The 12500-nt window shown below is 48.8% G+C and overlaps 1 protein-coding gene across 1 annotated transcript in view; it reads right to left on the bottom strand.

Moving 5' to 3' along the window:
• LOC139413972 (protein diaphanous homolog 3-like) overlaps positions 1 to 12500 on the bottom strand; it is a 451641-nt gene that overhangs the window by 304137 nt on the left and 135004 nt on the right. The window contains exon 17 of the mRNA XM_071161859.1: positions 585 to 699. Coding sequence (XP_071017960.1) covers positions 585 to 699 — 115 coding nt within the window. The remainder of the gene's footprint in view (positions 1 to 584; positions 700 to 12500) is intronic.

The raw sequence follows: 12500 nt of genomic DNA, 5'->3' as shown, positions 1-12500 counted from the left end.
TCTACCTAGTGGTACGATACAGGACCATGATAGTTCTCCTCTTCCTGGTGGTACGATACAGGACCATGATAGTTCTCCTCTACCTAGTGGTACGATACAGGACCATGATAGTTCTCCTCTACCTAGTGATACTATACAGGACCATGATAGTTCTCCTCTACCTAGTGGTACTATACAGGACCATGATAGTTCTCCTCTACCTAGTGGTACTATACAGGACCATGATAGTTCTCCTCTACCTAGTGATACTATCTATACAGGACCATGATAGTTCTCCTCTTCCTGGTGGTACGATACAGGTTCATGATAGTTCTCCTCTACCTAGTGATACTATCTATACAGGACCATGATAGTTATCCTCCACCTAGTGATAGCTACACAGAGACACAGAGACACAGAGAGACACAGAGAGAGACACAGAGACACAGAGACACAGAGAGACAGACAGAGACACAGAGAGACAGACAGAGACACAGAGAGACAGACAGAGACACAGAGAGACAGACAGAGACACAGAGGGACAGACAGAGAGAAAGACACAGATAGAGACAGACAGAGACGATAACAACAGTAGTTAGCCTGACCTGGTCTGTATGAGCCAAAGGTGTGCGCCAGTCTGTTGAGCAGGTCAGGGTTGTCATAGCGATCCTCGTTAGCCACCACCCAGAAACAGCTCTCGGACATCTCCTGGGGGCGGATCTACACACAGACACACCAATAGAAGGCAGGCGGGACCAGCGGGTTAATATGTGAACATGGACAAGCAGCCACAAAGGAAGTACTGAGCACATATGCATCTCATTTGCATAGTCCCTCCCCTATACACACCACAACACACCATCACAGCAGAGTCTCAGTCTACAGCTGATAGAAGGACCAAACACACATATGCATCTCATTTGCATAGTCCCTCCCCTATACACACCACAACACACCATCACAGCAGAGTCTCAGTCTACAGCTGATAGAAGGACCAAACACACATATGAATCTCATTTGCATAGTCCCTCCCCTATACACACCATCGTCTCAGTCTACAGCTGATAGAAGGACCAAGGGTGTTTCCAACACCAAACACACATCTGAATAATGAGGGGTTTCAGAGAGGAGGACAGACCGTAATGAGGGTGTTTCAGAGAGGAGGACAGACTGTAATGAGGGGGTTTCAGAGAGGAGGACAGACTGTAATGAGGGGGTTTCAGAGAGGAGGACAGACTGTAATGAGGGGTTTCAGAGAGGAGGACAGACTGTAATGAGGGGTTTCAGAGAGGAGGACAGACTGTAATGAGGGGTTTCAGAGAGGAGGACAGACTGTAATGAGGGTGTTTCAGAGAGGAGGACAGACTGTAATGAGGGGTTTCAGAGAGGAGGACAGACTGTAATGAGGGGTTTCAGAGAGGACAGACTGTAATGAGGGGGTTTCAGAGAGGACAGACTGTAATGAGGGGTTTCAGAGAGGACAGACTGTAATGAGGGGTTTCAGAGAGGAGGACAGACTGTAATGAGGGGTTTCAGAGAGGAGGACAGACTGTAATGAGGGGGTTTCAGAGAGGAGGACAGACTGTAATGAGGGGTTTCAGAGAGGAGGACAGACTGTAGTGAGGGGTTTCAGAGAGGACAGACTGTAATGAGGGGGTTTCAGAGAGGACAGACTGTAATGAGGGGTTTCAGAGAGGAGGACAGACTGTAATGAGGGGTTTCAGAGAGGAGGACAGACTGTAATGAGGGGTTTCAGAGAGGAGGACAGACTGTAATGAGGGGTTTCAGAGAGGAGGACAGACTGTAATGAGGGGGTTTCAGAGAGGACAGACTGTAATGAGGGGGTTTCAGAGAGGAGGACAGACTGTAATGAGGGGTTTCAGAGAGGACAGACTGTAATGAGGGGTTTCAGAGAGGACAGACTGTAATGAGGGGTTTCAGAGAGGAGGACAGACTGTAATGAGGGGTTTCAGAGAGGAGGACAGACTGTAATGAGGGGTTTCAGAGAGGAGGACAGACTGTAATGAGGGGTTTCAGAGAGGAGGACAGACTGTAATGAGGGGGTTTCAGAGAGGAGGACAGACTGTAATGAGGGGTTTCAGAGAGGAGGACAGACTGTAATGAGGGGGTTTCAGAGAGGAGGACAGACTGTAATGAGGGGTTTCAGAGACGAGGACAGACTGTAATGAGGGGTTTCAGAGACGAGGACAGACTGTAATGAGGGGTTTCAGAGAGGAGGACAGACTGTAATGAGGGGTTTCAGAGGAGGACAGACTGTAATGAGGGGTTTCAAAGAGGAGGACAGACTGTAATGAGGGGGTTTCAGAGAGGACAGACTGTAATGAGGGGTTTCAGAGAGGAGGACAGACTGTAATGAGGGGTTTCAGAGAGGAGGACAGACTGTAATGAGGGGTTTCAGAGAGGAGGACAGACTGTAATGAGGGGTTTCAGAGAGGACAGACTGTAATGAGGGGGTTTCAGAGAGGAGGACAGACTGTAATGAGGGGTTTCAGAGAGGACAGACTGTAATGAGGGGTTTCAGAGAGGAGGACAGACTGTAATGAGGGGTTTCAGAGAGGAGGACAGACTGTAATGAGGGGTTTCAGAGAGGAGGACAGACTGTAATGAGGGGTTTCAGAGAGGAGGACAGACTGTAATGAGGGGTTTCAGAGAGGAGGACAGACTGTAATGAGGGGTTTCAGAGAGGAGGACAGACTGTAATGAGGGGTTTCAGAGAGGAGGACAGACTGTAATGAGGGGGTTTCAGAGAGGAGGACAGACTGTAATGAGGGGTTTCAGAGAGGAGGACAGACTGTAATGAGGGGTTTCAGATAGGAGGACAGACTGTAATGAGGGGTTTCAGAGAGGACAGACTGTAATGAGGGTGTTTCAGAGAGAAGGACAGACTGTAATGAGGGGTTTCAGATAGAAGGACAGACTGTAATGAGGGGTTTCAGAGAGGAGGACAGACTGTAATGAGGGGGTTTCAGAGAGGAGGACAGACTGTAATGAGGGGGTTTCAGATAGGAGGACAGACTGTAATGAGGGGTTTCAGAGAGGAGGACAGACTGTAATGAGGGGTTTCAGATAGGAGGACAGACTGTAATGAGGGGTTTCAGAGAGGAGGACAGACTGTAATGAGGGGTTTCAGAGAGGAGGACAGACTGTAATGAGGGGTTTCAGAGAGGACAGACTGTAATGAGGGGGTTTCAGAGAGGAGGACAGACTGTAATGAGGGGGTTTCAGAGAGGAGGACAGACTGTAATGAGGGGTTTCAGAGAGGAGGACAGACTGTAATGAGGGGTTTCAGAGAGGAGGACAGACTATAATGAGGGGTTTCAGAGAGGAGGACAGACTGTAATGAGGGGGTTTCAGAGAGGAGGACAGACTGTAATGAGGGGTTTCAGAGAGGAGGACAGACTGTAATGAGGGGTTTCAGAGAGCACATACTGTAATGAGGGGGTTTCAGAGAGGACAGACTGTAATGAGGGGTTTCAGAGAGGAGGACATACTGTAATGAGGGGTTTCAGAGAGGAGGACAGACTGTAATGAGGGGGTTCAGAGAGGAGGACAGACTGTAATGAGGGGTTTCAGAGAGGAGGACAGACTGTAATGAGGGGTTTCAGAGAGGAGGACAGACTGTAATGAGGGGGTTTCAGAGAGGACAGACTGTAATGAGGGGTTTCAGAGAGGACAGACTGTAATGAGGGGTTTCAGAGAGGAGGACAGACTGTAATGAGGGGTTTCAGAGAGGACAGACTCTAATGAGGGGTTTCAGAGAGGAGGACAGACTGTAATGAGGGGTTTCAGAGAGGAGGACAGACTGTAATGAGGGGTTTCAGAGAGGAGGACAGACTGTAATGAGGGGTTTCAGAGAGGACAGACTGTAATGAGGGGTTTCAGAGAGGAGGACAGACTGTAATGAGGGGTTTCAGAGAGGAGGACAGACTGTAATGAGGGGGTTTCAGAGAGGAGGACAGACTGTAATGAGGGGGTTCAGAGAGGAGGACAGACTGTAATGAGGGGTTTCAGAGAGGAGGACAGACTGTAATGAGGGGTTTCAGAGAGGAGGACAGACTGTAATGAGGGGGTTTCAGAGAGGACAGACTGTAATGAGGGGTTTCAGAGAGGACAGACTGTAATGAGGGGTTTCAGAGAGGAGGACAGACTGTAATGAGGGGTTTCAGAGAGGACAGACTGTAATGAGGGGTTTCAGAGAGGACAGACTGTAATGAGGGGTTTCAGAGAGGAGGACAGACTGTAATGAGGGGTTTCAGAGAGGAGGACAGACTGTAATGAGGGGTTTCAGAGAGGAGGACAGACTGTAATGAGGGGTTTCAGAGAGGACAGACTGTAATGAGGGGGTTTCAGAGAGGACAGACTGTAATGAGGGTGTTTCAGAGAGGAGGACAGACTGTAATGAGGGGTTTCAGAGAGGACAGACTGTAATGAGGGGTTTCAGAGAGGAGGACAGACTGTAATGTGGGGTTTCAGAGAGGAGGACAGACTGTAATGAGGGGTTTCAGAGAGGAGGACAGACTGTAATGAGGGGGTTTCAGAGAGGAGGACAGACTGTAATGCGGGGTTTCAGAGAGGACAGACTGTAATGAGGGGCTTCAGAGAGGAGGACAGACTGTAATGAGGGGGTTTCAGAGAGGAGGACAGACTGTAATGAGGGGTTTCAGAGAGGAGGACAGACTGTAATGAGGGGTTTCAGAGAGGAGGACAGACTGTAATGAGGGGTTTCAGAGAGGACAGACTGTAATGAGGGGGTTTCAGAGAGGAGGACAGACTGTAATGAGGGGTTTCAGAGAGGACAGACTGTAATGAGGGGTTTCAGAGAGGAGGACAGACTGTAATGAGGGGTTTCAGAGAGGAGGACAGACTGTAATGAGGGGTTTCAGAGAGGAGGACAGACTGTAATGAGGGGGTTTCAGAGAGGAGGACAGACTGTAATGAGGGGTTTCAGAGAGGAGGACAGACTGTAATGAGGGGTTTCAGATAGGAGGACAGACTGTAATGAGGGGTTTCAGAGAGGACAGACTGTAATGAGGGTGTTTCAGAGAGAAGGACAGACTGTAATGAGGGGTTTCAGATAGGAGGACAGACTGTAATGAGGGGTTTCAGAGAGGAGGACAGACTGTAATGAGGGGGTTTCAGAGAGGAGGACAGACTGTAATGAGGGGGTTTCAGATAGGAGGACAGACTGTAATGAGGGGTTTCAGAGAGGAGGACAGACTGTAATGAGGGGTTTCAGATAGGACAGACTGTAATGAGGGGTTTCAGAGAGGAGGACAGACTGTAATGAGGGGGTTTCAGAGAGGAGGACAGACTGTAATGAGGGGTTTCAGAGAGGAGGACAGACTGTAATGAGGGGTTTCAGAGAGGAGGACAGACTGTAATGAGGGGTTTCAGAGAGGACAGACTGTAATGAGGGGGTTTCAGAGAGGAGGACAGACTGTAATGAGGGGTTTCAGAGAGGACAGACTGTAATGAGGGGTTTCAGAGAGGAGGACAGACTGTAATGAGGGGTTTCAGAGAGGAGGACAGACTGTAATGAGGGGTTTCAGAGAGGAGAACAGACTGTAATGAGGGGTTTCAGAGAGGAGGACAGACTGTAATGAGGGGTTTCAGAGAGGAGGACAGACTGTAATGAGGGGTTTCAGAGAGGAGGACAGACTGTAATGAGGGGGTTTCAGAGAGGAGGACAGACTGTAATGAGGGGTTTCAGAGAGGAGGACAGACTGTAATGAGGGGTTTCAGATAGGAGGACAGACTGTAATGAGGGGTTTCAGAGAGGACAGACTGTAATGAGGGTGTTTCAGAGAGAAGGACAGACTGTAATGAGGGGTTTCAGATAGGAGGACAGACTGTAATGAGGGGTTTCAGAGAGGAGGACAGACTGTAATGAGGGGGTTTCAGAGAGGAGGACAGACTGTAATGAGGGGGTTTCAGATAGGAGGACAGACTGTAATGAGGGGTTTCAGAGAGGAGGACAGACTGTAATGAGGGGTTTCAGATAGGAGGACAGACTGTAATGAGGGGTTTCAGAGAGGAGGACAGACTGTAATGAGGGGTTTCAGAGAGGAGGACAGACTGTAATGAGGGGTTTCAGAGAGGACAGACTGTAATGAGGGGGTTTCGGAGAGGAGGACAGACTGTAATGAGGGGGTTTCAGAGAGGAGGACAGACTGTAATGAGGGGTTTCAGAGAGGAGGACAGACTGTAATGAGGGGTTTCAGAGAGGAGGACAGACTGTAATGAGGGGTTTCAGAGAGGAGGACAGACTGTAATGAGGGGGTTTCAGAGAGGAGGACAGACTGTAATGAGGGGTTTCAGAGAGCACATACTGTAATGAGGGGGTTTCAGAGAGGACAGACTGTAATGAGGGGTTTCAGAGAGGAGGACATACTGTAATGAGGGGTTTCAGAGAGGAGGACAGACTGTAATGAGGGGGTTCAGAGAGGAGGACAGACTGTAATGAGGGGTTTCAGAGAGGAGGACAGACTGTAATGAGGGGTTTCAGAGAGGAGGACAGACTGTAATGAGGGGGTTTCAGAGAGGACAGACTGTAATGAGGGGTTTCAGAGAGGACAGACTGTAATGAGGGGTTTCAGAGAGGAGGACAGACTGTAATGAGGGGTTTCAGAGAGGACAGACTCTAATGAGGGGTTTCAGAGAGGAGGACAGACTGTAATGAGGGGTTTCAGAGAGGAGGACAGACTGTAATGAGGGGTTTCAGAGAGGAGGACAGACTGTAATGAGGGGTTTCAGAGAGGACAGACTGTAATGAGGGGTTTCAGAGAGGAGGACAGACTGTAATGAGGGGTTTCAGAGAGGAGGACAGACTGTAATGAGGGGGTTTCAGAGAGGAGGACAGACTGTAATGAGGGGTTTCAGAGAGGAGGGCAGACTGTAATGAGGGGGTTTCAGAGAGGAGGACAGACTGTAATGAGGGGTTTCAGAGAGGAGGACAGACTGTAATGAGGGGTTTCAGAGAGGAGGACAGACTGTAATGAGGGGTTTCAGAGAGGAGGACAGACTGTAATGAGGGGTTTCAGAGAGGAGGACAGACTGTAATGAGGGGGTTTCAGAGAGGAGGACAGACTGTAATGAGGGGTTTCAGAGAGCACATACTGTAATGAGGGGGTTTCAGAGAGGACAGACTGTAATGAGGGGTTTCAGAGAGGAGGACATACTGTAATGAGGGGTTTCAGAGAGGAGGACAGACTGTAATGAGGGGGTTCAGAGAGGAGGACAGACTGTAATGAGGGGTTTCAGAGAGGAGGACAGACTGTAATGAGGGGTTTCAGAGAGGAGGACAGACTGTAATGAGGGGGTTTCAGAGAGGACAGACTGTAATGAGGGGTTTCAGAGAGGACAGACTGTAATGAGGGGTTTCAGAGAGGAGGACAGACTGTAATGAGGGGTTTCAGAGAGGACAGACTCTAATGAGGGGTTTCAGAGAGGAGGACAGACTGTAATGAGGGGTTTCAGAGAGGAGGACAGACTGTAATGAGGGGTTTCAGAGAGGAGGACAGACTGTAATGAGGGGTTTCAGAGAGGACAGACTGTAATGAGGGGTTTCAGAGAGGAGGACAGACTGTAATGAGGGGTTTCAGAGAGGAGGACAGACTGTAATGAGGGGGTTTCAGAGAGGAGGACAGACTGTAATGAGGGATTTCAGAGAGGACAGACTGTAATGAGGGGTTTCAGAGAGGAGGGCAGACTGTAATGAGGGGGTTTCAGAGAGGAGGACAGACTGTAATGAGGGGTTTCAGAGAGGAGGACAGACTGTAATGAGGGGTTTCAGATAGGAGGACAGACTGTAATGAGGGGTTTCAGAGAGGAGGACAGACTGTATTGAGGGGTTTCAGAGAGGAGGACAGACTGTAATGAGGGGTTTCAGATAGGAGGACAGACTGTAATGAGGGGTTTCAGAGAGGAGGACAGACTGTATTGAGGGGTTTCAGAGAGGAGGACAGACTGTAATGAGGGGTTTCAGAGAGGACAGACTGTAATGAGGGGGTTTCAGAGAGGACAGACTGTAATGAGGGGGTTTCAGAGAGGAGGACAGACTGTAATGAGGGGTTTCAGAGAGGAGGACAGACTGTAATGAGGGGTTTCAGAGAGGAGGACAGACTGTAATGAGGGGTTTCAGAGAGGAGGACAGACTGTAATGAGGGGTTTCAGAGAGCACATACTGTAATGAGGGGGTTTCAGAGAGGACAGACTGTAATGAGGGGTTTCAGAGAGGAGGACAGACTGTAATGAGGGGTTTCAGAGAGGAGGACAGACTGTAATGAGGGGTTTCAGAGAGGAGGACAGACTGTAATGAGGGGTTTCAGAGAGGAGGACAGACTGTAATGAGGGGTTTCAGAGAGGACAGACTGTAATGAGGGGTTTCAGAGAGGAGGACAGACTGTAATGAGGGGTTTCAGAGAGGACAGACTGTAATGAGGGGGTTTCACTGAAGACACGTGACCTTTACAATAACAAGAACCATGGATAGACTCCCACCAACACACCACCCACACACACACACACCCTCTCTTCCTATCTTCCCTGTCTTCGCTGACACATCTCTGAGGACTGTTCTAGCTGGTCCTGATACAGATAGTGACTGCTGTTCTAGCTGGTCCTGATACAGATAGTGACTGCTGTTCTAGCTGGTCCTGATACAGATAGTGACTGCTGTTCTAGCTGGTCCTGATACAGATAGTGACTGCTGTTCTAGCTGGTCCTGATACAGATAGTGACTGCTGTTCTAGCTGGTCCTGATACAGATAGTGACTGCTGTTCTAGCTGGTCCTGATACAGATAGTGACTGCTGTTCTAGCTGGTCCTGATACAGATAGTGACTGCTGTTCTAGCTGGTCCTGGTCCTGAGTATGTTTCCCATGGTGAGTTAGTAAGTAGTAATTCAGGATTGAGAAACAGAGACTGCTGGCCGGAATAGGAGAGGACTGATCCACTTCCTGAGGCTCTGCAGACTGAGAGGACAGGTAAAGGTTGAGGGGTTGATGGAAACGGCAGTCTCCGACTATTATAGCAAACAGACCCACCCACTCACACACACACTACATACTCACACACACACCCACCCACCCACCAAGCCACTCACACACACACACACACACACACACACACACACTGCAGCCTCCGTCCCGTAGAGCAGGACTACAGACACTGAGCACAGTGTTCAGATGAATGACTTGAGGAACAGCATGAATCGATGGGCTCACCAACGCTGGGTCTGTCACCACGGGTGAGTTAGGCAGGTTTAGGAAACATTTAGTCTGACAGTAACACCACGGGTGAGTTAGGCAGGTTTAGTCTGACAGTAACACCACGGGTGAGTTAGACAGGTTTAGTCTGACAGTAACACCACGGGTGAGTTAGACAGGCTTAGTCTGACAGTAACACCACGGGTGAGTTAGACAGGTTTAGTCTGACAGTAACACCACGGGTGAGTTAGACAGGTTTAGGAAACATTTAGTCTGCATCAGCTGGTCTGACAGTAACACCACGGGTGAGTTAGACAGGTTTAGTCTGACAGTAACATCACGGGTGAGTTAGACAGGTTTAGTCTGACAGTAACACCACGGGTGAGTGAGACAGGTTTAGTCTGACAGTAACACCACGGGTGAGTTAGACAGGTTTAGTCTGACAGTAACACCACGGGTGAGTGAGGCAGGTTTAGTCTGACAGTAACACCACGGGTGAGTGAGGCAGGTTTAGTCTGACAGTAACACCACGGGTGAGTTAGGCAGGTTTAGTCTGACACCACGGGTGAGTTAGACAGGTTTAGTCTGACAGTAACACCACGGGTGAGTTAGACAGGTTTAGTCTGACAGTAACACCACGGGTGAGTGAGGCAGGTTTAGTCTGACAGTAACACCACGGGTGAGTTAGACAGGTTTAGTCTGACAATAACACCACGGGTGAGTGAGACAGGTTTAGTCTGACAGTAACACCACGGGTGAGTTAGACAGGTTTAGTCTGACAGTAACACCACGGGTGAGTGAGGCAGGTTTAGGAATCATTTAGTCTGTATCAGCTGGTCTGACAGTAACACCACGGGTGAGTTAGACAGGTTTAGTCTGACAGTAACACCACGGGTGAGTTAGACAGGTTTAGTCTGACAGTAACACCACGGGTGAGTGAGACAGGTTTAGTCTGACAGTAACACCACGGGTGAGTTAGACAGGTTTAGTCTGACAGTAACACCACGGGTGAGTGAGACAGGTTTAGTCTGACAGTAACACCACGGGTGAGTTAGACAGGTTTAGTCTGACAGTAACACCACGGGTGAGTTAGGCAGGTTTAGTCTGACACCACGGGTGAGTTAGACAGGTTTAGTCTGACAGTAACACCACGGGTGAGTTAGACAGGTTTAGTCTGACAGTAACACCACGGGTGAGTGAGGCAGGTTTATTCTGACAGTAACACCACGGGTGAGTTAGACAGGTTTAGTCTGACAATAACACCACGGGTGAGTGAGACAGGTTTAGTCTGACAGTAACACCACGGGTGAGTTAGACAGGTTTAGTCTGACAGTAACACCACGGGTGAGTGAGGCAGGTTTAGGAATCATTTAGTCTGTATCAGCTGGTCTGACAGTAACACCACGGGTGAGTTAGACAGGTTTAGTCTGACAGTAACACCACGGGTGAGTTAGACAGGTTTAGTCTGACAGTAACACCACGGGTGAGTGAGACAGGTTTAGTCTGACAGTAACACCACGGGTGAGTTAGACAGGTTTAGTCTGACAGTAACACCACGGGTGAGTGAGACAGGTTTAGTCTGACAGTAACACCACGGGTGAGTTAGACAGGTTTAGTCTGACAGTAACACCACGGGTGAGTTAGACAGGTTTAGTCTGACAGTAATACCACGGGTGAGTTAGACAGGTTTAGTCTGACAGTAATACCACGGGTGAGTTAGACAGGTTTAGTCTGACAGTAACACCACGGGTGAGTTAGACAGGTTTAGTCTGACAGTAACACCACGGGTGAGTTAGACAGGTTTAGTCTGACAGTAACACCACGGGTGAGTGAGGCAGGTTTAGGAATAATTTAGTCTGTATCAGCTGGTTGAATGCTACTTGAAGGATCGAGGGGGAAAAGCTGAGACATTTTAAAGTAAGTTGTTTATTTTTAAAGTCCAACTTTCTTCTCTGACATATATATCTTATATTTATTTATATATCTATAAAATGGCAACAACAAGCAACAGTACAGATGTTTCCAGGGCTAGCGTTTCCGTGCCAACAGCCATTTAAAGCCGGGGGGGGGGGCTCCTCCCTCTCCTCTCTGATTGGACCAGAAGTCTCAGACGAGACTTGGCTCAGCACAGAAGACCAGATGTTGTTTTATCTCGTCTCGGTGATATTACTTCACGCTATTTTACAATTCATATTTTTGTTAAAATCTCACTTCCCTGTTTTCTTCTCCTTCCCATAAACGTTTATCCAGCTGTTGAACAAGCTGGACCATCTGATCTGTTGAGGAAGGAAGCTCTGGGAGCAAGGATTACGTCCCAAACGACACCCAACTACCTATATATATCAGAGAACTACTTTTTAAGCCATGGTAAAGTAGTGCACGACACACTGAATATTAGGGTGTGATTAGGTGACGCCTTTGGTGTTGTGATCAGCTTGTAAACAGGTTTCTACAAGACAATTTCAAAGGAGACCCCTTTGTGGTGGTGTACAGCTGTACAGGACGACACACACACACACACACACGTTTAATATGCATGAATCTATCCCCCCCCCCCCCTCCCCCCCCCCCAAAAAAAAAAACCTCTACACTGATAGGACTTGAAAGTTTAGAGACGGTGCCTCTAAAACTCAGGAGAGATCGCTAGAGAATTTAATTTATTGTGTGATCAGCAGGCAGGCCTCTTGAGTAGCACTTCACACACACACACACACACACACACACACACACACACACACACACACACACACACACACACACACACACACCTCAAAACAATCCTTGTTCACACTGTGTTTTCAGACACACACCATGTTAGCTACAGAAGGCCAGGCAGTGTGTGGGAGGAGGCTAGGGTAATGGACAAGGAGAGAGGATGTGTGTGAGTGAGTGAGTGAGTGAGTGAGTGAGTGAGTGAGTGAGTGAGTGACTGAGTGAGAGAGTGAGAGAGTGAGAGAGTGAGAGAGTGAGTGACTGAGTGAGTGAGTGAGTGAGTGAGAGAGTGACTGAGTGAGAGAGTGAGTGAGTGAGTGAGTGAGTGAGTGAGTGAGTGAGTGAGTGGGAGAGTGGGAGAGTGGGAGAGTGAGTGACAGAGAGTGAGTGACAGAGAGTGAGTGACAGAGAGTGAGTGGCAGAGAGTGAGTGAGTGAGTGAGTGTTTGAGTGAGTGACTGAGTGAGAGAGTGACTGAGTGAGAGAGTGAGTGAGAGACTGAGTGACTGAGATAGTGAGTGAGAGACTGAGTGACTGAGATAGTGAGTGAGTGAGTGACTGAGTGAGTGACTGAGTGAGTGAC

The sequence above is a fragment of the Oncorhynchus clarkii genome, chromosome 7, assembly GCF_045791955.1.
Source record: "Oncorhynchus clarkii lewisi isolate Uvic-CL-2024 chromosome 7, UVic_Ocla_1.0, whole genome shotgun sequence".
NCBI lineage: Eukaryota > Metazoa > Chordata > Actinopteri > Salmoniformes > Salmonidae > Oncorhynchus > Oncorhynchus clarkii.
Note: the sequence above shows the minus strand (reverse complement) of the source record. Positions and strands in the feature narration are given on the sequence as shown.